We start from the raw sequence: 22,495 nt of genomic DNA, 5'->3' as shown, positions 1-22,495 counted from the left end.
AAATAAAATAAAAACTCAAAAATTCTTATATCTATTTTTTTTACAAAATCTGCAAACATAGAACTGACGATGATCTAAAAACACAATTGACCGTTAGTTAGACTTTGAGTTAAATTAAGGAACTTTATTTACTGGAATAGTTAGAAGTTAGATTAGATTAGATCATATCACATCTTATCAAAATGTGACAATAATACAATAACTAACATATATTCATATCAAGTTTTTGATATATTCTGACATTAAACATTAATATGTAATAAAAGACTATAAATATCTTTTGTTTGTCTAAATATTAAATTTATTGTTATTTATTAACTATCGGTTGAGATTTGGATTTAAATTTACATGTAATACAATACTATTTAATGCACTAGTTATATGAATAACTCGGTAATTAATTGCAAATATAAAGTTTAAATTTGCATTCATTTATCAACCTAATTTAATCCAAATATTCTAGAAAATAGAGCGAATACATTATATAGTATGAATGGAGGAGAATCAATATTTTTATAATAAAAAATAGACATAAATTAATAATAAAAAACTGGACGAGAATCAATATTTTTGTAATAAAAAATAGACATAAATTAATAATAAAAAACTCGACGGCTGTTAATAATCATTAATCACTTTACATTATCTTTACAACATTTTTTTTTCATTTTGTAAAACGGCATAAACAACAAACAGAAAAACTAAAAAATGTGTGTCTAGAAAAGGTTAAATCATATATGGCAAGGAAATAATAGGTGAGTAAATACTAAATATACGATAGTGTGAATATATAAACAAAAATAAGTCATATAATATTCAACTTTATTTGATATAATATTATGAAAACCAAACTTTGATTCAAACGCACTTGAATGCACGATATATATGATGATTAAATGATAACCCGTGACTACATGTTGAACACATAACGTAAACGACAACACCCAAACACTTTACACCAACAAAACTCCATTCACAACATCCATCTCTTCCTTCTTTTGCTTCCTCCGCCTCTCCATTATTTATACCCGCCACCGTGCTCCACCACCACCACAACCACGGCCGCCGTCAATGACCAACCTTTACCACCTTCTCGTTGTTTCTCTGGTTCTGATATCCAGTTTTGCTCCTACAATTCAAAACCACTTCGCCACCACACCTCCATTGCCGGTGTTACCCCTCCCGTCGTACTCTCAGCTCAAATGGCAACAAAGAGAGATCATCTTCTTCCATCATTTCGGTGTGAATACGTTTACAGATTCAGAATGGGGCACCGGAAAAGAAAACCCGAAAATCTTCAACCCGAAGGGACTCAACACCGCCCAATGGATAGATGTGGCAGTCCAAACCGGCGTCTCCCTCTCCATCCTCACCGCCAAACACCATGATGGGTTCTGCCTTTGGCCGTCAAAGTACACCGACCACTCCGTCGTCGGAAGTCCATGGGAGAACGGCAATGGAGATGTCGTACAAGAATTTACCAATGCAGCAAAAGCCAGAGGAGTAGACATCGGACTGTATCTTTCTCCATGGGATCGTCATGATCGGAGATACGGAGATATTTTAGCCTACAATGAATACTACATGGCTCAATTACAAGAACTACTCAACAAGTAAGTCTTCAATTTTAGTAATTAATTTTTTCACATTATTATTATTATTATTATTTTTTACATAATAAAAACTAAAAAGATTCTTTAAAAGGTATGCACGTCGAAATCCACCTGGGTTATATGTCTTTCCCGATTCAAACAAACTACTTTTCAATATTATTATAATGCACATAAACAGTGCATACCTTAACTTTTTGCATTCTAGAAAACTTACAACATATTAATATAATGTACATTATGATTCGAAATCTTGAATTCATCATATATATGTAAGTGTGCGTGTAATGATAAAAAAAATCGTAGTGTTTTGCATTTCTTTAGAAAACTTAAAACGTGTTAATATAATATAATTAAATATATTTTCTAAGAAAGTTTTTATAATAAGTATTTTAATCCAAATCTTGAATCTATCACCATGTGTGAGTGCGTGATATGATAAAAGAATACGTAACGTATTGCATAATCTTGAATGTATCACCATGTGCTAACGGTTTCTAAATAAATAAATAACGTTTGTGATAAGTCTTATAAATATTTTTTCTAAGATCTGTTACATTTTCATTTATTTTGGCATTATGGTTATTTTAAATTAATGTTTATTCCACATGTTATGTTATTTTATGGTTTTTTTATTTTATTTAATTCTAGATAGTATTTAAATGCAATAATAAATACATATCAATTTTATTAATGAACTTTCATTCTAATTTCAAAATTACTAAATTAAATATTCATTAATTTTTTTTATTTATTTATTTAAATTATTTGTTTAAATTTAAAAGAGAAAAAAAAACACTTTAATTTTTATAATTCAATATTTTCTCACTTTTCTTATAAATTCATACTTCTCAAAATGTTTAGAATTTTGTATTTAGTTTTTCATTAAAATAAACTCATATTATACATGAGTCTTACACGTATTTATATAATAAGATTCTAATTTATTTTTCAATTTCTTTAATAAATTTGTGTAAATAAAACCATGTTATTGCATATGTTTTATGATAGTGATGTCTTTGGTATGTAGATATGGAAGTGTGAATGAGATATGGTTTGATGGTGCAAAAGGTTCGAATGCACCAAACATGAGTTACCTTTTCAATGATTGGTTTCAAATGGTGGCGGAATTACAAGGCACCATCAACATATTTTCCGACGCCGGTCCCGGCGTTCGCTGGGTCGGAAATGAAAATGGGTTCGCCGGAACTACGTGTTGGTCCACCATTAATCGAACCTCTCTATCCATTGGAAATGGAAGTATTGTCAAGTAAGAATGATGCATTGATGTTGTCGTACTTTAATTGCTTATATTGTTTTCTTCTTAATGAAAATTTTGATAATGGAGTAATAATAATGGTGGTGGGCAGTTATCTCAACACCGGGGACCCGAGAGGGACGGACTGGCTACCGGCGGAGTGCGACGTCTCTGTTCGACCCGGATGGTTTTGGCACAAATCGGAGTCCCCAAAAAAACTCAGCGATCTTCTCGAGATCTACTACAATTCCGTTGGCCGGAACTGCGTTTTATTACTCAATGTTCCACCAAACACCACCGGATTAATCTCTGCAAACGACATTCAACGATTGAAGGAATTCAAATCAGCAATCGACACAATTTTTTCCAAAAACTTAGCGGAATCATGTTCCTTAACAGCAAGTAGCATCAGAGGAGGCAAAAACAGCGGATTTGGACCAGAAGCTATGCTAGATAAGGACCATTTATGGACGTATTGGGCTCCAAAGGATAATGGCAACAAGGAACATTGGATTGAAATCACGGCAACAAACGGAGAGCTGAGATTCAACGTGGTGAGGATTCAAGAGGCGATCGGACTTGGACAGAGGATCAAAAAGCATGAAATTTACGTCGACGGGAAACGTATTGCGAAAGGGACGACGGTGGGGTATAAGAAACTTCACAGGCTTGAAAATGGAGTCATAAAGGGGCGTAGTGTACGGATCCGGGTTATCGGGTCACGAGGAATCCCTTTAATATCTTCGGTTGGACTTCACTTTGATCCTTTTTGGCACCCAATTGGGAGATAGTGAATGGCATCATTTTCATCTTTTTATAATTCTATTTTCGCAATTAAATTATCTTTACCAAAAATGTTCATAGTGTATCTTTTGTTTATCCAAAAAGCAATACTATTTAATTAACTTATTGTCGAAAAAATTAAAATTAGTTTCATTTTATTCGGTTTTTAAAATTGCAAAACTAAATATATCCAAATAAAATTTAATTGGTTTTGAGCTATTTGGTTGGGATAAGCAGGTAAACCAAATAAAATTTGAATTCTAATTTTTTTTTTCTCATAGATAAAGGAAATGAGGAATAAACTGAAATGTTCATCGCTTTTACAAATGTATCGTTACAAATAAAATTTTGCAAAGTGAAATTCGATGCCTATTTTTATTACTTGCGGATGTTTTAGGATTAAACATTTGCAAAGTAATTACATAGATATAAAAACATAATATAAAACTATTAATGTAATTTATTATTTGGTATACTCAAAATATTAAAAAATAAACAAAATAAGGTATTCATATTCGGTTATTCGAACAAAATTACCCAAACTCCATATAACTTAAACCAAATAACCTAAATCTTATTTAGTTCGGATGAGTTATAAGATTTTGGTTTTTTCATTTTCATAAAAAAGTTCATCATATCGTGAAACTAATTGTAACGGTCTTCATCTCAATTTGAGAGGGGAGGACTTGAGGAGGGTTACATTCGCGCTTTAAAGATACTAGACTAGGGAGTGATTTGTAACGTTTGAATTTTTACTTTGAGAAGTTTATTGATCGTGAATAGTGATATTGAAATATATTTGCTTTTATGACAAATGTGTATAGTTGTATATAGTTCAGGGTTGGTTTTGTAAATATTTTGGAAATTTGGTAAAGTCATCGTTGTATCTGTTAGAAGAGAGTAGAAGTAGAGAATCTTGTATATAATGAATCTTCTTGATTCATTCTTTCAATAATGAGAAAAATGGCTTCTATCTCCAATTCATTGAAAAATAACATGATATCAGAGCAAAAGTTTTTCGATCTGTAATTTCTCCATTGCTGTTTTCTCATTCATTCTTTTTCATTTTCGGATTCATTTTTGTATCTGTTCTTGATTCATCATGTCGATTCCTACTTCATCAAGTAGTTCTATAGGATCGATTCCTTCGGGATCGATCGAGATCTCAAATCCTCTTTTTCTCAGCTCTTCAGATAATTCGAGTACTATACTTGTGTCAAAGGTTTTTGATTGAACTGGATTCGCGATGTGGAAGAGATCTATGATTCTTGCTTTATCAGCAAAGAATAAGATCGGTTTCATTGATGGATCTATTGAGAAACCAAATTCTAATTCTCCAGATTATCACAATTGGAACATAGTTAATTCTATGGTCATCAGTTGGTTGCTGAACTCGTTGTCTAAGGAAATAGTTGAAAGTGTTCTTTTCTTGCAAACTGCAAAGGAAATCTGGAATGAAATCAATCAAATGTATGAGCAATCCAATGGAGCATTAATTTTTCAAATCCAAAAGCAATTGTTTTCTTTAAGTCAAGGTTCAGATGATTTTTCCACTTACTTCACAAAGATCAAGCGAATTTGGGATGAGCTGAAAACTATACATGAAATTCCTAATTGTTCTTGTGGATCTGCTGCTGCAATCAACAAATTTCTGGAAGAACAAATGCTTGTTCAGTTACTCATGGGAGTGAACGACTCGTACAAAGCTATTAGAGGTCAAATTCTGATGATGTCTCCTCTTCCTTCAGTTTCCACTGTTCATTCCTTATTAATTCATGAAGAGAGACAAAGAGAAATTTCTGCTAATCCAAATCTGACTACTGATTTTATAGCGATGCATGTTAACAATTCAACTCCAAATTATTAATCATCCAAGAAGTATTGTTCAAATTGCAAGAAAATTGGACATGTTAAGTCTCAATGTTATAGATTGATCGGTTTTCCATCTGATTTCAAATTTACAGAGTCAAAGAAATTTGAGTTTGTTGCTCACAATTGATGGGTTTTGAGCATAATATCAATCCTATGGTGATCATGCAACCCTAATTGCTTGGGTCTAGTTTTTATACTTTGAACATGCAATAAACTTCCAAGACTTATATACCCTAGATCTAGCATACAATTAATCAAATTAACATATAAACGAGGGTTTAGATCTTACCTTGATTGTTATGTAGCAATAACAATCAATTCCTTGGCTTCAGAAAGCTTAGTGCCTCAAGTGTTGCACCTTTAATAGAGTCACAAACACCACTAAGCAATTGGATGAAGAAGGAGGAGAGAGGAGACACCAAAAATGGCTGGAAACCCTAAAAGAAGACTTAGCCACGTTTTTGGGTCTCAAGGGTTCTTTAAATAGGTAGGCAATTAGGGTTATCTAACAAGGAAACCCTAATTTGACTGCTTAAGCCCTAAGCAGCCCATGGACCCCTTCTGGAACATGCCTTGGACGATTTCTAATGGGCTTCCCCATAGAATTCGTCCAACCTATTATTCCAAGGTGATCCATAGCCCAATTGCAATTATCTTATAATTACAATTCCAGTCCCCTAAGTTTAATTAATCTCTTTTAGCCACAAAATTAATTCTTAATTAATTCTTGACAAATATTAATTAAACAATATGATTTTTCCTTTAATATATTATTCTCATAATATATTAATAAATCATAATTAAACATTTCTCTCCTTAATTCATCCTACATATTGCTATGGTGAAGGCAACCCAAAAGGACCATGCTCATAATTGGGTCAAGTACATACCAAAATAGTTATGGACTTAAGACACTAATCCAACAGTCTCCCACTTGGATAAGTCCAATAACTAATTTGCATAACTTCAGAACCTAATCAGCAATCGTAGCTTTCAAAAGCCGCTGTCAACTCTGATCTTATCAGATACGCGTGTCCTTTAGATAAGGGATCATATATTCCTCCATTCTCAAGATATCGTATATACATGAGACATGGATTTAAATCATTCTCTCTGTCTATGTATTGTTTCCCGACATCTGATTTATGACGACTGACAACAGACTACAATTGAACACATCAACTTAGTCCCGGCTTGGCCAAGCGCTTAGGGTGTCATCACTAAATCATCGAGGGACCCACATATATAGCTTTTATCCCACTTTGGGTAAAAGGAATGGATAAACTTTGACTCAAATGCTCGCTTGCACCTACTGATCGAATCACACACAACAATAAGTTTTATAACACCAAGTTACTGGTGCGTTTACTTATCATCAATGTGCAACCGCCCAGCAAATAACAACTCACACGTCTCGGTTTCAAGAACATACAATGTTATCGTTTCACTAATCACCCGTGATAAATCCATGAAGTGATTCAAGTGAGCGTGGGTTTAATCCAATACTTTAATCTTATCAAAGCACTCATGAACTCTGCAACAAACTTGTGCTATGTCAAAACACTCTAGACAATCTACAGACATATTCATGACAGTCTTCCTTCATACCTACTTCCAACGTATGACCGACTGTGGAGGTTCGAATAACCCAGTTATTCTGGAAGTCAAAACATGCAAAGTGAAACGCAATAATAATATTAATCCTATATGGCCCCAAAACTTTTGAGCGTAAATAAAAAAAACACTTTTATTTAAACACCATATTGATTACTCATTATTCATTGCTTACTGTTTCAGAAAATCAACTTATTACTCGAATTATAACCACAATTGTCCCATGCTCCAAGCATGCACACTTTGGTTTCCTATGGTCCATACTCTGTGAAATAGATCAATTGAAAAACTTTTCCAATGAAACTCATTTCACAATCCCCAATCCTTATTATTAGTATAAGAGTACCAAATTCTTGCCACTTTTAGAATATGTCAGATTCTAACATTTTATGCAATGATTCTTTCGTAATGTCATAGCACAAAAGTCATAAAGACTCGGCCAATGAAATCACAAGGTACTCTATCAGAAATTGTTACAAAATAATTATATAGATGTGATGTCTCTCACTCAAAGTACATTCCTTTGAACATCCTTTTTGCATAAAATTTTCTAATCTAGACATAAATTCTTAATTTCGAACTCCCAATTATGGAAACATTTCCATGTTTGCTATATGACAACTCATTATTAATAGAATCTTATCTATTCATAATAATGTCAATATAGTCCATCCAGTACTATATTTCCAACTACTCACAAGCGACAAATCCTCAGTGAACCTCAAATCGTCCTTTGATAGTTGTTTAATTATTTTAGTCAAAATCGATTCTAGTCCCTTTTTCCCTCTTAATGCCCTAGGCATTTGGAAAATTTTAGAATGGTTAAATATTATAGCATATGCAATCGATCCTATACTTGAAGCGTATTGGACATGATGCATAATGTCTCACATAAAGACATGATACTTTATCATCCTTCTGCCATAATATATTATGTGCCATGTTCCCACAATTCGAACTATGAAAAGGGATGCCGTAATCATAATCGAATTTTGAGAATGCGCTATGTATCATTGACTAAATTTATTAACATTTCTCGATCTAAGCTTTAGAATTTTGAAACGAAGTATAATATTCTCTCCCTTAATTATAGCAAAACAACTTTTCAACATTTGCAACTTAACAAAGTGAATCTTTGTTTTCTATAATTAATATTGCTAACTTGCAATACTTACCATAATAATCATGCTCCCACTAACATGATGATTATTTTCTTACCAACATAACACTTATGCTCCGACTAGCTTTGACATGTATTCAGAAAACAATTGAACTTCCAGAAAACAATGCTTATTGAATTCATTAAGTTCACATTTCTAATACCTAATGCTCTGATAAGCCTTTATCTTAGCTTTTTAACCTCATACACCTTTGCCTTAGATAGCTCACATGTGTGTCTAAACAATTCAGAATTTATGTTACTAAGTCCCAAATGTTCAGACCAATTGCCAAATCTCACAATTCGAGCTATGAAAAGGGATGCCGTAATCATAATCGAATTTGAGAATACAATTTTTCACAATTGCTATCTTCTTAAAATCTCTCTTAGTGAGAGCATTTCCTCACAATCATTTTCATGAAGGAGGGAAACCTTATGACACTTAGATTTTATGATGTATGTGTTCCTATCCATGTGAATTTGTCAAAACGAAGGTTTGCGACAAATCCAAAACCATATGGACTGAACTTTTTCAATCTTGATTTCTTGCCTCATGGTAACACGAGTGCCCACCATGTCTTCCAAGCAACTCACCTCTACATATCAATGTACTTTCCATTGATCAAGGTGCTTTGTCTTTGTGCATTCAAATGAGAACTCATAGAACTCACATGCACAATTAACTCAACTGGAATGGTACAGAAACAAGATAACGTCAACACGATAGGTTATATACCTCAAGTCGTGTGCTAGTGATGATCAATTAGGTTTATTCTTGATTTGTTCTTGAAACTTTTCAAGTCCATTAAGACTCCCACTGACTCCTTGACATATGAGGTTCTCTTGTCAAGAAACATTTCTTGACAAACAAATATTCAAGAGTTAGTGTAGCCTTTTAACACTTCACACAATTGGTCTTGTTTGGTCTTTGTCTTATCCAAGACATCACAACTAACCAATTTCAAATGTGCAAGAATAAGAAAACTTTTCCAAATTCCACATTTGACGAGTGTTATAAACCTACTTAAGACTTGTCACTCAAGTCACAATCTTGGAGTATGACTCTTAAGACTTGATATTGGAACGAAGTATGATTGACTTATTGATTTAACTATTTCCATAATTCTCGATTCCTCTTCTTAGACATGCAAATGCACTAAGACTCACTTAGAGGACCAATTGAGAAATAGTTCTTAATCATTAAGACCTATCATAAAAACACAATAAAAGGTACGCTCCCTTCTTCTTAGAATAGAGAAACTTTTATCTTTCTGCCTACTTGATTCTTCTTATTCGTTCTGCTATTGATTGAAACTCTTTCGATCTACTTAGAATTGTACTTAATCTTGTAAGTGTAACCATATTTACTAAACTTTAGTAAATCATGATGAATATCTTTATCACTCTTGTGGTGGACTTGATCAACGCACAACCTAGTGTACTCGATCTCCTAGTCCTTCTCTTGACACTTTGCCAAAAAATTAGTCTAATTTCCAAATATGAAGTTTCTCATTCATCACGTAACCTAGTTGTACGATTCCAAGTTTCTGTCTAATTGAAACTTGGGCGATGAGAATCTTCCCTTATTTGGCAAATTCTCGACATTTCCACAAATAACATAATTAGAATCAAATCCATTATTGCTAATAATAGAAACAATTAAACATCAATTTTTCATACACACCATTGCAAGGATAAATAAATAAGATAAAATCAAAATTTATTTTATTGCGGAAAAAATTGTCCTTACAATGCAATTCAATTGAAAAACTATGTTATTACATATTTCTTAGCAATCTATTCTAACTCTAGATTAGCAGCTCAAAAATCTGATCTTTGAATCCATGCGATTGAAATCAATTTCTTCATGATCAGATTCAGCACGCTTCTTCCTTAAGCTTCCTCTCTTTTCTTCGATCCCGCAAAACATCAAAATGTAATCTTATCACATCATGTATCAAGAATCAAAGAATAGGAACTTACAGAGTTAGATAATGGATTTTACCTGAAGTAGAGTCATATTCCTTGACTCTCCCATCTCTTAGATCTCTCAGGTAGTTTGGGCAGATTCGTCTCCTATGCCCCTTCTCTAGGCAATAAAAGCAAATGGACTCCTTTGGCACAGCACATGGGACAATCTCATGCTTAGTCCTTTCTGGATTTCCAATGATGCCAGTGTCCATTGAAGTTTGGGAGTTTGATTCACCAGACAAATTTGCTTGACCAGCACGCCAAATCATTGCTGATTCAGCAGCTATAAGCAAATAGGTGAGATCAATGAGGGTCACGTCGTGTTCCATCATATAGTACTCTCTTACGAACTCACTATATGATTCAGGAAGTGACTGAAGAACCCAGTCAACAGCCAACTCACCTGAAATCTCGACACCCAACATCCTTAACCTGTCAATGTGTGACTTTATCTCCAAGACGTGTGCATACACAGGTTTCCCATCTTCGTGTTTACTTGCCAATAGGGCTTGAGTGAGCTTGAACTTTTCAAGCCTTTGAACTTGTGGGTTGGGGAGAATAATTGGAGGAGGTGGAGGAAGTGAAGCATGACTCTCATTTCCTTGATCGTATCTTGGAACGTCATCTTCATTTGGAAAGCTTGTTCCAATGGATTTGGGAAGACCATTGTAAGATTTAGACATCTACAAAACGGGAGAAAATTCAAGTTAGTTGATAAGAATCCTTGATGTAACACCCAAAAGAAACATCAAGGCTAGGATCCAACACAATACTCTACAACCTAGAAGAGGGATGCCGTAATCTAGTTGTAGAATATTTGAAGGTAGGTAAATGACGATTTACCAATTTCCACCATGAAAAACGAAAAAGAAATTTAAGGGTACGATGTGTAATGGATTTGGGAAGACCATTGTAAGATTTAGACATCTACAAAACGGGAGAAAATTCAAGTTAGTTGATAAGAATCCTTGATGTAACACCCAAAAGAAACATCAAGGCTAGGATCCAACACAATACTCTACAACCTAGAAGAGGGATGCCGTAATCTAGTTGTAGAATATTTGAAGGTAGGTAAATGACGATTTACCAATACTCTACACCCTTCGCCACCAATGTCAATCCCAAATTAGTGTGCCGGTTAACCACACATGCTCCACTAACGTTTGACAAGGGTACGATGTGTAATTTCAAGGATTAGCATACAATTTCACATTTTGCCTAAAGTAACTAGAATTTGGGAATTTTTAAAAGCATGTAGTTACTTTTTACTTCATTATACTTTTAATGGAAGGTTTCGTCATATCCTACCCGTTCGGCTAACGACCCTCCACTAGTCAAGAGTGCGGTGGGTAAGAGTGGATACCCATTCAATCGCCATATTATAGGCAATTTCCTTAAACACCCCTTATAGACCAGCTTCGTGAATGAGGCCTACTAACGGTAAGACTGACTGTTTACTCATACATATATATAATATTAGACTTTTAATGTTATATATAGTATAGGGTGTATTTTACACTTTTTAAAATACTAGGTGGTCTAATTTAATAAATTATACTTTTAATTTAAATAAATGTAAACCAAAACTTTATGGGTTTATAAAATCTCCTTTAATTATACACCTTAATTAATAATTAAAACCATAAGGGTGTAATTTGAACTTTTTCAAAATACGAGGGTTTTAGAATTTAACATTTTAAAATTAATCTTTTAATCAACTTTTAAATTCCAAAACTTGAGGGTAAGTTTTGAACTTTTCAAAACATTAGGGTTTAGAATTTAAATATTTCAAAAATTAACTTTTAATCAAAAATTTAAATTCCAAAACCTGAGGACAAGTTTTGAAACCTTTCAAAACATTAGGGTTTAACTTTAAATAAATGTAAACCAAAACTTTATGGGTTTAAATATTTCAAAACAAAACTATTAAGTTTAAATTTAAACTATAAAACCTAAAGGGTGTAAATAGAAACTTTTCAAACTTACTAGGTCAAATATTTATCTTATAATAATCCTATATTATCCATATTTAATCAAATCCATCAATTTTGATAAGGATAATCATTCCAAACATAAAAAATCGATTTTAGGCAATAAAAACGAGTTTTGGTAATTATCCACATCAAAATCAGACCAAAAATTCAAAAAAGTCGGCAACTGAACAGCCAACTCGTCGAGTCCTCTTTGGAACTCGTCGAGTTCAAGCTACTCGTCGAGTTCTAAGAGAAACTCGGCGAGTTCATCAGGCAGACAGCAAGAAATTTCGATTTTCAGGTCTTTAGCAGTTCAATTATGCATATATTCAATAGAAAAACGACCTAGGCTCTGATACCACTGATGGTTTTGAGCATAACATCAATCCTATGGTGATCATGCAACCCTAATTGCTTGGATCTAGTTTTTCTACTTTGAACATGCAATAAACTTCCAAGACTTATATACCCTAGATCTAGCACACAATTAATCAAATTAACATATAAACTAGGGTTTAGATCTTACCTTGATTGTTATGTAGCAATAACAATCAATTCCTTGGCTTCAGAAAGCTTAGTGCCTCAAGTGTTGCACCTCTAATGGAGTCACAAACACCACTAAGCAATTGGATGAAGAAGGAGGAGAGAGAAGACACCAAAAACGGCTGGAAACCCTAAAAGAAGACTTAGCCACGTTTTTGGGTCTCAAGGGTTCTTTAAATAGGTAGGCAATTAGGGTTATCTAACAAGGAAACCCTAATTTGACTGCTTAAGCCCTAAGCAGCCCATGGACCCCTTCTGGAACATGCCTTGGACGATTTCTAATGGGCTTCCCCATAGAATTCGTCCAATCTATTATTCCAAGGTGATCCATAGCCCAATTGCAATTATCCTATAATTACAATTCCAGTCCCCTAAGTTTAATTAATCTCTTTTAGCCACAAAATTAATTCTTAATTAATTCTTGACTAATATTAATTAAACAATATGATTTTTCCTTTAATATATTATTCTCATAATATATTAATAAATCATAACTAAACCTTTTTCTCCTTAATTCATCTTACATATTGCTATGGTGAAGGCAACCCAAAAGGACCATGCTCATAATCGGGTCAAGTACATACCAAAATAGTTATGGACTTAGACACTAATCCAACAACAATGTTGCTGACAATACTCCAGACAATAATCAAGGAATTTCCCCTGATCAATACAAACAACTTATTGAACTTTTATCAAAGGTCAACATAAATGAAGTTACTCGTGTTAATTATGTTCTTACTGATGGTGCTATGGACACATCAGGTACTTTTCTTGATTCTCATGGAAATCATGTTTCTTATGCATTCAATGTTGTTATGGGTTCAAATCAAGAACAGTCGACATAGATATAGATTCAGGGGCTTCAGATCACATTTGTTGTGATAAATTGCTTTTCACTACCTTAAACAATTTTTCAAGATCTCATTTGATTGGGTTACCAAATGATCATTCTATACAAGTTACTCAATATGGAACTGTACCCATTCATGACAAAATCATACTTTCACAAGTGTTATATGTTCCTGAGTTCAAGCACAATCTCATTTCAGTCTCAAATGTCACTTCTCAACTTAAGGTTTGGGTGATTTTTACTGATGGGTTTTGTGCAATGTAGGCCCCTTTATCCAGGAATAAGTTCATCATTGGAAAAAGGATTTAAAATCTCTATGTAACGCCCCGATTCAAGGTATGGATTTAAATAAAAGGTTAATTGGTTTAATGTCCTACTCGACGAGTAGTAGCGGGGTTGTAACGCGTATTTAGTGACCTACTCGACGAGTCCACTAAGGTTGACTCGACGAGTAGGAGCTGGTAGATGAAATCCTAAATCCCGGGTTTTGCACCCTATTTAAGGAATGATAAGCCTCCTTTGGCCTCTTTGCAGTCATTTGAGAGCTCAGAAAACCCTAATACGTGTGTGTGTGTGTCCTTTGTGTGTTTGAAGCTTGAAGAGAGGATCCTTGGAGGGGGAAGGCTTAGAGGAGAAGGAGATTGGAGCAAGTAGAGTGTAGGAATCAACTCTTATCTCAGTTATCATCTTCTGGAGGTAACCAAATCGCCTTTTCTTTGTGAATCTCTTCTATTGGTTGAGTTTTAGGGTTTTTGGTGAGATATTAAGTTGGAAAGATAAGCTATGGGCTAGATCTGAGGTTGTAACTTCAGATCTGGACCCTCCTTGGATTCTATAAGCATAAAGTCTCAGTTTTGGTCATGATTAAGGTCCCTCTTGAGCATGAAGTTCCATTAAGGACTTAAAATAGGCATTTAGAGCCTTTATAGCCATGCATGCACGTAAAGTTTGCAACTTTACGTGATAAGCATGCCCTAGAAGCTTGGATCTGTGATTTGGAACCTCTGCATGGTTCAAAACAAGTCTGTATGGAAAAAGGACTGAATGGACTCGGCGAGTCGCAAGGTTGACTCGGGGAGTCACATGAAGATGGCCGTGGACTCGACGAGTTGGATGAACAACTCGGCGAGTCCGATGAAGATTACCATAAAACTCGGTGAGTTGAAGAACAACTCGGCGAGTCGGATGAGTTTTCCCCAAGTTATGAATGTGTGTGTGTCCGTCGTGTGCAAAAAGGAAAACTAGACGGGTAGCCTTAGAGTGGGTCGAGAATCGGGGAAACTCGACGAGTCACCTCGATGACTCGACGAGTGGGATAGTGCTTCAAGGAACTCGACGAGTAGCTGAGGGTACTCGGCGAGTAAGGTCAACATGGACTGTTGACCTTGACTGAGGACTTTGACTTTGACCAGGGGTTGACTAGTGGGTTATGGAGTACCTTATAAGGTTAAGGACTTATGAGTATATTGTGCTATGATATTAGGTGGTGGAGCCTGTGCCAAGTGATTCGAGAGTTGGGTTTTATCTTCCGGGTTGACATTTGCAAGGTGAGTTATCCTCACTATACTAAGGGGTCTAAGGCACCAAGGCCGGCCCATTGGATATGTTATCCTAGCAGTGTTAGATGTTGGGTATGAGTTAGTGTTGCATGCTAGTGGTTATACCAGTTAGGTAGATCTGTAGGACTACCTGTGATGTTATATGATTATTGCATGCTCAGTGGTTATGTTATGTTATGTGATTGTTATATGGGATGGGTTGAGGTTGTACTGCTTCGTGCGGTAGCCAACAAACCCTGGGAGCATTCCAGTTACGGGCTAAGGGAGACTCGTACTGTGGGCTCGGGAGCATTCCAGTTACGGGCTAAGGGATACTCGTACTGTGGGCTCGGGAGCATTCTAGTTACGGGATGAGGGAGACTCGTACTGTGGGCTCAGGGGTATTACAGTCTGTAGGGCTGTGGACCCGTTATGTGCTGTTCTGTTCAGTTTTTCTATGATATGTTATTGCTGACATGGTTATGTGGACTGTATGTGTATCGGTATTTTGGGGGTAACTCACTAAGCTTTCGGGCTTACAGTTTCAGTTTATTATTTCAGGTACATCAGGGGATCGTGGCAAGGCGAAGGCATGATCGTACAGCTCCTCCTGTTATGTTTATGTTTCTGGGAATACTCTGATAGAATGTATTTTGAAAACAAAGTTGTAATGTTTTGATGAACTTGACATGTTTTGAAAGTTTAAATTTGTTCGAAATTTTTGGGTGTTACAAGTTGGTATCAGAGCCTTGGTTTGAGTGAATTGGAGGAACACTCGTGTAACTCCAGTCTCAAATCAAGGAAAGGATTTTCAAAATGATTTTTCAAAAAGGTTTTCAAAATAAATAAAGGAGGATGCAGGGCGTACGATCAGCCGGAGCCAGTAAGTAGACCCCAAAATACTATACGAGTTATCTGATTATGTGATATGATAGAACAGCATGTTAGTGCTAGGCTAGGGATCTTCAAGAATTGCATGATAGAATTGCATGATTACATGATGCCTGCTAGCCTAGGGTTTCCTTTATATGAGATTGACATCATTACTGTAGTTGCTTAGTGTATACATCACAGTTGTACATAATTAAGATATTATAGCCTGAGAATGCTTGATTTGGCCTTATGTTCTGTTCTTGTTTGATTGGGAGCTTAGGGTAGGATTGGATATTCGAAGGTCTATAGGGTCCAGCGTTATGTATGGCTAGCATACACTAGTGCTGCAGGGTTGGTGGAAGTTTCATGGATAGGAGGGTTGAGTGAGGCCGGGAGGCCAGTTATCAGATGTGTATCTTTCCTCTAGGGTGAGGGTTGAGCGCTCGCCATGTTGTGAATTCCGCTAGGGCATTGTAATGATGCTTGAGACAAATATGGGTAGGTATGGAAGGTAGTATGGGCCCGTACTACTGAACGCACATGACCCATACGCGTGTCAAGTAAGTCACAATCCCTAGGGTTAGTAGGGAGTTGGTTCCCAGTGATTTATATGGATTATCTGATATCTTGTGGTATGTTTCAGAATGGTGATGACGAGGCGCTTCATGGCTGGATCCGGTTCGGGATAAGGATCAGGGGACAGAGGCCAGGAGGGGCCGACAGCACCTGAGCCGGTGGTGCAGATGGGTACAGAGGAGTTGGATGCCAGGATTCGAGAGATCCTGCATGATGAGGTTGCTACTGCATTCCGGGCTCAGTTACCGGAGATGTTCGGGTCAATTAAGACCGCCATGGTGGAGTATTTTGATGAGCGTTATGCAACCCTTGTAGAGACAGCCGCCGCAGCAGCTGCATCAGCTGTATCAGCGGCAGGAGGAGGAGTTGGTAGAGGTTTTCGGTATAGGGACTTCGATAACACGAAGCCCCCTACTTTTGATGGGACGCAGGATCCCATCAAGGCTATGAGGTGGATTTCAGACGTGGAGGGGTGTTTCTTCACCTGCTCGTGTCCTGCTGACCAGAAGGTCAGGTGTGCTCTGAACCTTCTTAGGTCTGGGGCCAAGGACTGGTGGAGACTTGCGACTGGGTCGTACACTGATGATCAGAGAGCTGCTGTTACTTGGGAGCAGTTCATGGATATGTTCCGCGCCTGTTACATTCCACGGGTTGAGCGGGAGCGATTGGCACAGGAGTTTCTGAGTTTGAGACAGGATGGGGAGTCGGTGACGGAGATCACCCGGATGTTCACTGAGAGGGCGATGTTTTGCCCGGAGTTTGCTTCAGAGCAGGCTCAGATGACCCGCTATCTGAGCATGCTCAAGACGGATATCCGTCAGTTTGTGTCTACCCAACGATGTGATACTCTTCTAGAGTTGCAGGAGGCCGCCAGACGGCGGGAGTTGGAGATTGAGCAGCAGTTGAGAGAACAGCGGCCGGCCCCGGCACATTCTCTGCCGGCGCCGAAGCGGTCTAAGACCGCTGATACTAGGACCGGGGGTCAGCAGAGCCGCACTTGTGGGAAGTGTGGCAAGGGTCATTCTGGTGTGTGTCGAGCCAGCAGTGGGTGCCACAGGTATGGCAAGGAGGGGCACTATGCGAAGGAGTGTCGCCAGGCCGTTTCGATACCGAGTATGAAGTTATGTTACCATTGTGATCAGGTTGGCCATTTGAAGGCCAACTGCCCGTTACTCGCCGCCAAACCGACGCAGGCTCCAGCGCCAGCTACTTTGAGGATCACAGATGGGAGACCAGTCAGGGCAGAGCCTCCGAAGGCTCAGGGTCGTGCCTTCCAGCTTACAGCGGAGAAGGCCAGAGCAGCACCAGATGTGGTTGCTGGTATGTTTCTATCCTTTATCTTGTTTCCTATATCTGTTGTATGCTTATCTGTTGTACCTGTGGTTAGGTACGTTTTTAGTGAACTCCTTGCCTGCTTTGGTCTTATTTGACTCGGGGGCGAGTCGGTCCTTCGTATCTCAGTCGTTTAGTAGGGAGTTCAGTGCGCTTGTGGGCGAGCTAGAGTGTCCGTTGCGAGTGTCTATCGCCAACGAGCACGGGGTTTCTGCTTTTTCAGTTTATAGAGGGCGTGACTTGGAGATTTTCGGGGTATCCTTTCCAATAGATTTGATTCTGATTCCCATGGGGGAGGTGTGCGTGATTGTGGGCATGGATTGGATCAGTCGGTTCGGTGCTATGATTGATTGCGAGGGCCAGCGAGTGGTAGTTCGAACCCCAAGAGGGGGAGAACTGATTGTATATGGCGAGGGCACCAGAGTGGGATCAGGGTTTTGTTCTGCTGCCAGGGCTCGGCAGTACATTCAGCACGGGTGTGCGGGTTATCTAGCGTATGTGGTAGATACGCGGGTCAGGGATCAGATTTCGGTTTCTGATGTACCGGTGGTCAGGGAGTTCGCAGATGTGTTTCCGGAGGAGTTGCCAGGGATACCTCCGGAGAGGCAGGTCGAGTTCAGGATCGACCTGGTGCCAGGTGCGGCCCCTATTGCTAAGGCGTCGTACCGATTGGCACCATCAGAGATGCAGGAGCTGTCGTCGCAGCTACAGGAACTGCTAGGCAAGCAGTTCATTCGACCTAGCAGTTCTCCATGGGGAGCACCGATACTTTTTGTCTGGAAGAAGGACGGTTCGCACCGGATGTGTATTGATTACCGGGAGTTGAATAAGTTGACGGTGAAGAACCGTTACCCACTCCCGAGGATAGACGATCTCTTCGATCAGTTGCAGGGCGCATCTTGGTTTTCCAAGATAGACTTGAGGTCTGGGTATTATCAGGTCAGGGTCAGAGAGGAGGACGTGGAGAAGACCGCGTTCCGAACTCGTTATGGACATTACGAGTTCGTGGTAATGCCGTTTGGGCTCACCAACGCGCCAGCAGTGTTCATGGACCTGATAAATCGGGTCTGCAGACTGATGCTTGATCGCTCGGTCATAGTGTTTATAGATGATATCTTGGTGTATTCCAAGACCCGAGAGCAGCATGAGGAGCATCTGAGAGAGCTGTTGAGAGTTCTGAGACGAGAACGGTTGTACGCCAAGTTCTCGAAGTGTGAGTTTTGGTTACGAGAGGTCCAGTTTCTCGGACATCTCGTTAACCAGGAGGGGATTTTGGTCGATCCGGCCAAAATCGAGGCGGTTATGCAATGGGAGATTCCGAAATCTCCCTCAGATATTAGCAGCTTTCTGGGATTGGCAGGGTACTACCGGAGGTTCATACGGGATTTCTCCAAGATTGCAGTACCCTTCACTTGTTTGACGAGGAAGGGGGTGGATTTCCGATGGGGTCCCAAGCAGCAGAGGGCGTTTGAGACCCTCCGTCAGTGTTTGTGTGAGGCACCAGTATTGACACTCCCGGAGGGAGTTGAGGATTTTGTGGTGTTCTGTGATGCATCCATCACAGGTTTAGGGGCGGTCCTCATGCAGAGAGGACGAGTGATAGCCTACGCATCACGGCAACTGAAGCCGCATAAGACGAGATACCTTACGCATGACTTGGAGCTGGGGGCGGTGGTGTTCGCCCACAAGATATGGAGACATTACCTCTATGGGGTCCGTTGTACCATTTACACTGATCACAAGAGCTTGAGACATATCATGGATCAGCCGAACCTGCACATGAGGCAGCGCAGGTGGCTGGATGTAGTCAAGGACTACGATTGCGAGATCCTTTACCACCCTGGTAAAGCGAATGTGGTTGCGGATGCTTTGAGCCGCAAATCGGCTGGGTCTTCCACACCCGCGGTATGTATGAGGATAGCGGTGGATTCTCCGCTTGTGAGTTTGATCAGAGATGCCCATGTAGAGGGCATGTGACCGGAGAATTGGAAGCTGGAGAGGATCAAGGGTGAGAATACCCGGTTTGTACAGGATAGTCGGGGACTATTGACCCGATGCGGTCGGGTGTGGGTTCCGATGTCTGGTGGGGTTAGGCAGACGGTTATGGAGGAGGCTCATAAGTCTCATTTCTCTATTCACCCGGGGGCCACCAAGATGTACCGGGATTTGAGTTTGAGCTATTGGTGGTCGTGCATGAAGCGAGAGATCGCTTGGTACGTCGAGAGGCGCTTGACCTGTAGGATGGTCAAGGCCGAGCATCAGAGGCCGCATGGAAAGTTGCAGCCCCTAGAGATTTCCATGTGGAAATGGGAACAGATCACGATGGATTTTATTACCAAGTTGCCGAGGACGGCAAAGGGGTTTGATGCTATATGGGTCATCGTGGATCGATTGACCAAGAGCGCCCACTTCTTGGCTATACAGGAGAGCTCATCGGCCGAGAAATTGGCCGAATTGTACGTTCGCGAGATCGTGTCTCGCCATGGGGTTCCTGTCTCCATTGTCTCTGGTCGGGATGTCAGGTTTACCTCCCGCTTCTGGCAAAAGTTTCACGAGGAGCTGGGCACGCGGTTGGACTTCAGTACATCATTCCACCCACAGACAGACGGCCAGAGCGAACGGACTATTCAGACCCTCGAGGACATGTTGAGGGCGTGCGTCATTGATTTTGGTGGGAGTTGGGATTCTCACCTACCGCTTGCGGAGTTTGCCTACAACAACAACTATCATTCTAGCCTTGGCGCCCCGCCATTCGAGCTGTTGTACGGGCGGAGATGTCGCACCCCGGTCTGTTGGGGTGAAGTTGGACACAGAGTGATGGGTAGTACGGAGGTAGTCTTACAGACTACCGAAAAGATCCAGCAGGTGCGTTTGCAGACCGCTCAGAGTCGGCAGAAGAGTTATGCTGACAGACGCCGATCTGAGTTGGAATTTCAGGTGGGTGACATGGTACTCCTGAAGGTCTCGCCCTGGAAAGGCGTGATTCGGTTCAGGAAGAGGGGAAAATTGGGTCCCCGATATATTGGGTCGTTCAGGATCATTTCCAGGGTTGGCAAGGTAGCTTACAGGCTAGAGCTGCCGGAGGAGCTTAGTCGGATACACAGCACTTTCCACGTTTCGTAGCTGCGAAAGTGCATCATGGACCAGGAGGCAGTAGTATCGTTGGATGATATTTAGGTCAATGAGCGCCTGAACTATGTGGAGAGACCTGTGGCCATTTTGGAGAAGAAGATGATGATTCTGAGGAATAAGGATATATCTTTGGTGAAAGTACAGTGGGAGCATCGAAGGGGGTCCGAGTGGACGTGGGAGACGGAGGCCGAAATGCGGGAGCATTACCCGGAGTTATTCGCTGTAGCAGACTTCGAGGACGAAGTCTAGTTCAAGTGGGGGAGAATTGTAACGCCCCGATTCCAGGTATGGATTTAAATAAAAGGTTAATTGGTTTAATGTCCTACTCGACGAGTTGGTTGCCCTACTCGTCGAGTAGCAGCGGGGTTGGAACGCGTATTTAGTGACCTACTCGACGAGTCCACTAAGGTTGACTCGACGAGTAGGAGCTGGCAGATGAAACCCTAAATCCCGGGATGTTGCACCCTATTTAAGGAATGATAAGCCTCCTTTGGCCTCTTTGCAGTCATTTGAGAGCTCAGAAAACCCTAATACGTGTGTGTGTGTGCCCTTTGTGTGTTTGAAGCTTGAAGAGAGGATCCTTGGAGGGGGAAGGCTTAGAGGAGAAGGAGATTGGAGCAAGTAGAATGTAGGAATCAACTCTTATCTCAGTTATCATCTTCTGGAGGTAACCAAATCGCCTTTTCTTTGTGAATCTCTTCTATTGGTTGAGTTTTAGGGTTTTTGGTGAGATATTAAGTTGGAAAGATAAGCTATGGGCTAGATCTGAGGTTGTAACTTCAGATATGGACCCTCCTTGGATTCTATAAGCATAAAGTCTCAGTTTTGGTCATGATTAAGGTCCCTCTTGAGCATGAAGTTCCATTAAGGACTTAAAATAGGCATTTAGAGCCTTTATAGCCATGCATGCACGTAAAGTTTGCAACTTTACGTGATAAGCATGCCCTAGAAGCTTGGATCTGTGATTTGGAGCCGCTGCATGGTTCAAAACAAGTCTGTATGGAAAAAGGACTGAATGGACTCGGCGAGTCGCAAGGTTGACTCGGCGAGTCACATGAAGATGGCTGTGGACTCGACGAGTTGGCTGAACAACTCGGCGAGTCCGATGAAGATTACCATAAAACTCGGCGAGTTGAAGAACAACTCGGCGAGTCGGATGAGTTTTCCCCAAGTTATGAATGTATGTGTGTCCGTCGTATGCAAAAAGGAAAACTAGACGGGTAGCCTTAGAGTGGGTCGAGAATCGGGGAAACTCGACGAGTCACCTCGATGACTCGACGAGTGGGATAGTGCTTCAAGGAACTCGACGAGTAGCTGAGGGTACTCGGCGAGTAAGGTCAACATGGACTGTTGACCTTGACTGAGGACTTTGACTTTGACCAGGGGTTGACTAGTGGGTTATGGAGTA

At 39.5% G+C, this 22,495-nt stretch overlaps 2 protein-coding genes across 2 annotated transcripts; both read left to right on the top strand.

The window, feature by feature from the left end:
• Positions 1–903: 903 nt before the first annotated feature.
• LOC145161574 (alpha-L-fucosidase 1-like) lies at positions 904–3,773 on the top strand. The gene is made up of 3 exons (XM_079081122.1): positions 904–1,613; positions 2,641–2,880; positions 2,981–3,773. The coding sequence occupies exons 1-3, from the start codon at positions 1,072–1,074 to the stop codon at positions 3,657–3,659; spliced, it is 1,461 nt and encodes a 486-aa protein (XP_078937248.1). The 5' UTR covers positions 904–1,071; the 3' UTR covers positions 3,660–3,773.
• Positions 3,774–4,897: 1,124 nt separating this feature from the next.
• LOC145158726 (uncharacterized) lies at positions 4,898–5,518 on the top strand. Its single transcript, XM_079077582.1, has one exon. It carries the CDS (start codon positions 4,898–4,900, stop codon positions 5,516–5,518), a length of 621 nt encoding a protein of 206 aa, XP_078933708.1.
• Positions 5,519–22,495: the final 16,977 nt, after the last annotated feature.

Source organism: Lactuca virosa, chromosome 2 (assembly GCF_052849685.1).
Source record: "Lactuca virosa cultivar CGN04683 chromosome 2, Lactuca_virosa_CGN04683_v6, whole genome shotgun sequence".
In the NCBI taxonomy this organism is placed as follows: Eukaryota; Viridiplantae; Streptophyta; class Magnoliopsida; order Asterales; family Asteraceae; genus Lactuca; species Lactuca virosa.
This window is presented reverse-complemented; position numbering and strand designations above follow the sequence as displayed.

Coding starts and splice junctions, on each gene's coding strand:
- LOC145161574 (XM_079081122.1), top strand. CDS start 1,072: ATGACCAACCTTTACCACCTTCTCGTTGTTTCTCTGGTTCTGATATCC. Junction 1,614..2,640: donor TTACAAGAACTACTCAACAA/GTAAGTCTTCAA, acceptor TTTGGTATGTAG/ATATGGAAGTGTGAATGAGA. Junction 2,881..2,980: donor GGAAATGGAAGTATTGTCAA/GTAAGAATGATG, acceptor GGTGGTGGGCAG/TTATCTCAACACCGGGGACC.
- LOC145158726 (XM_079077582.1), top strand. CDS start 4,898: ATGTGGAAGAGATCTATGATTCTTGCTTTATCAGCAAAGAATAAGATC.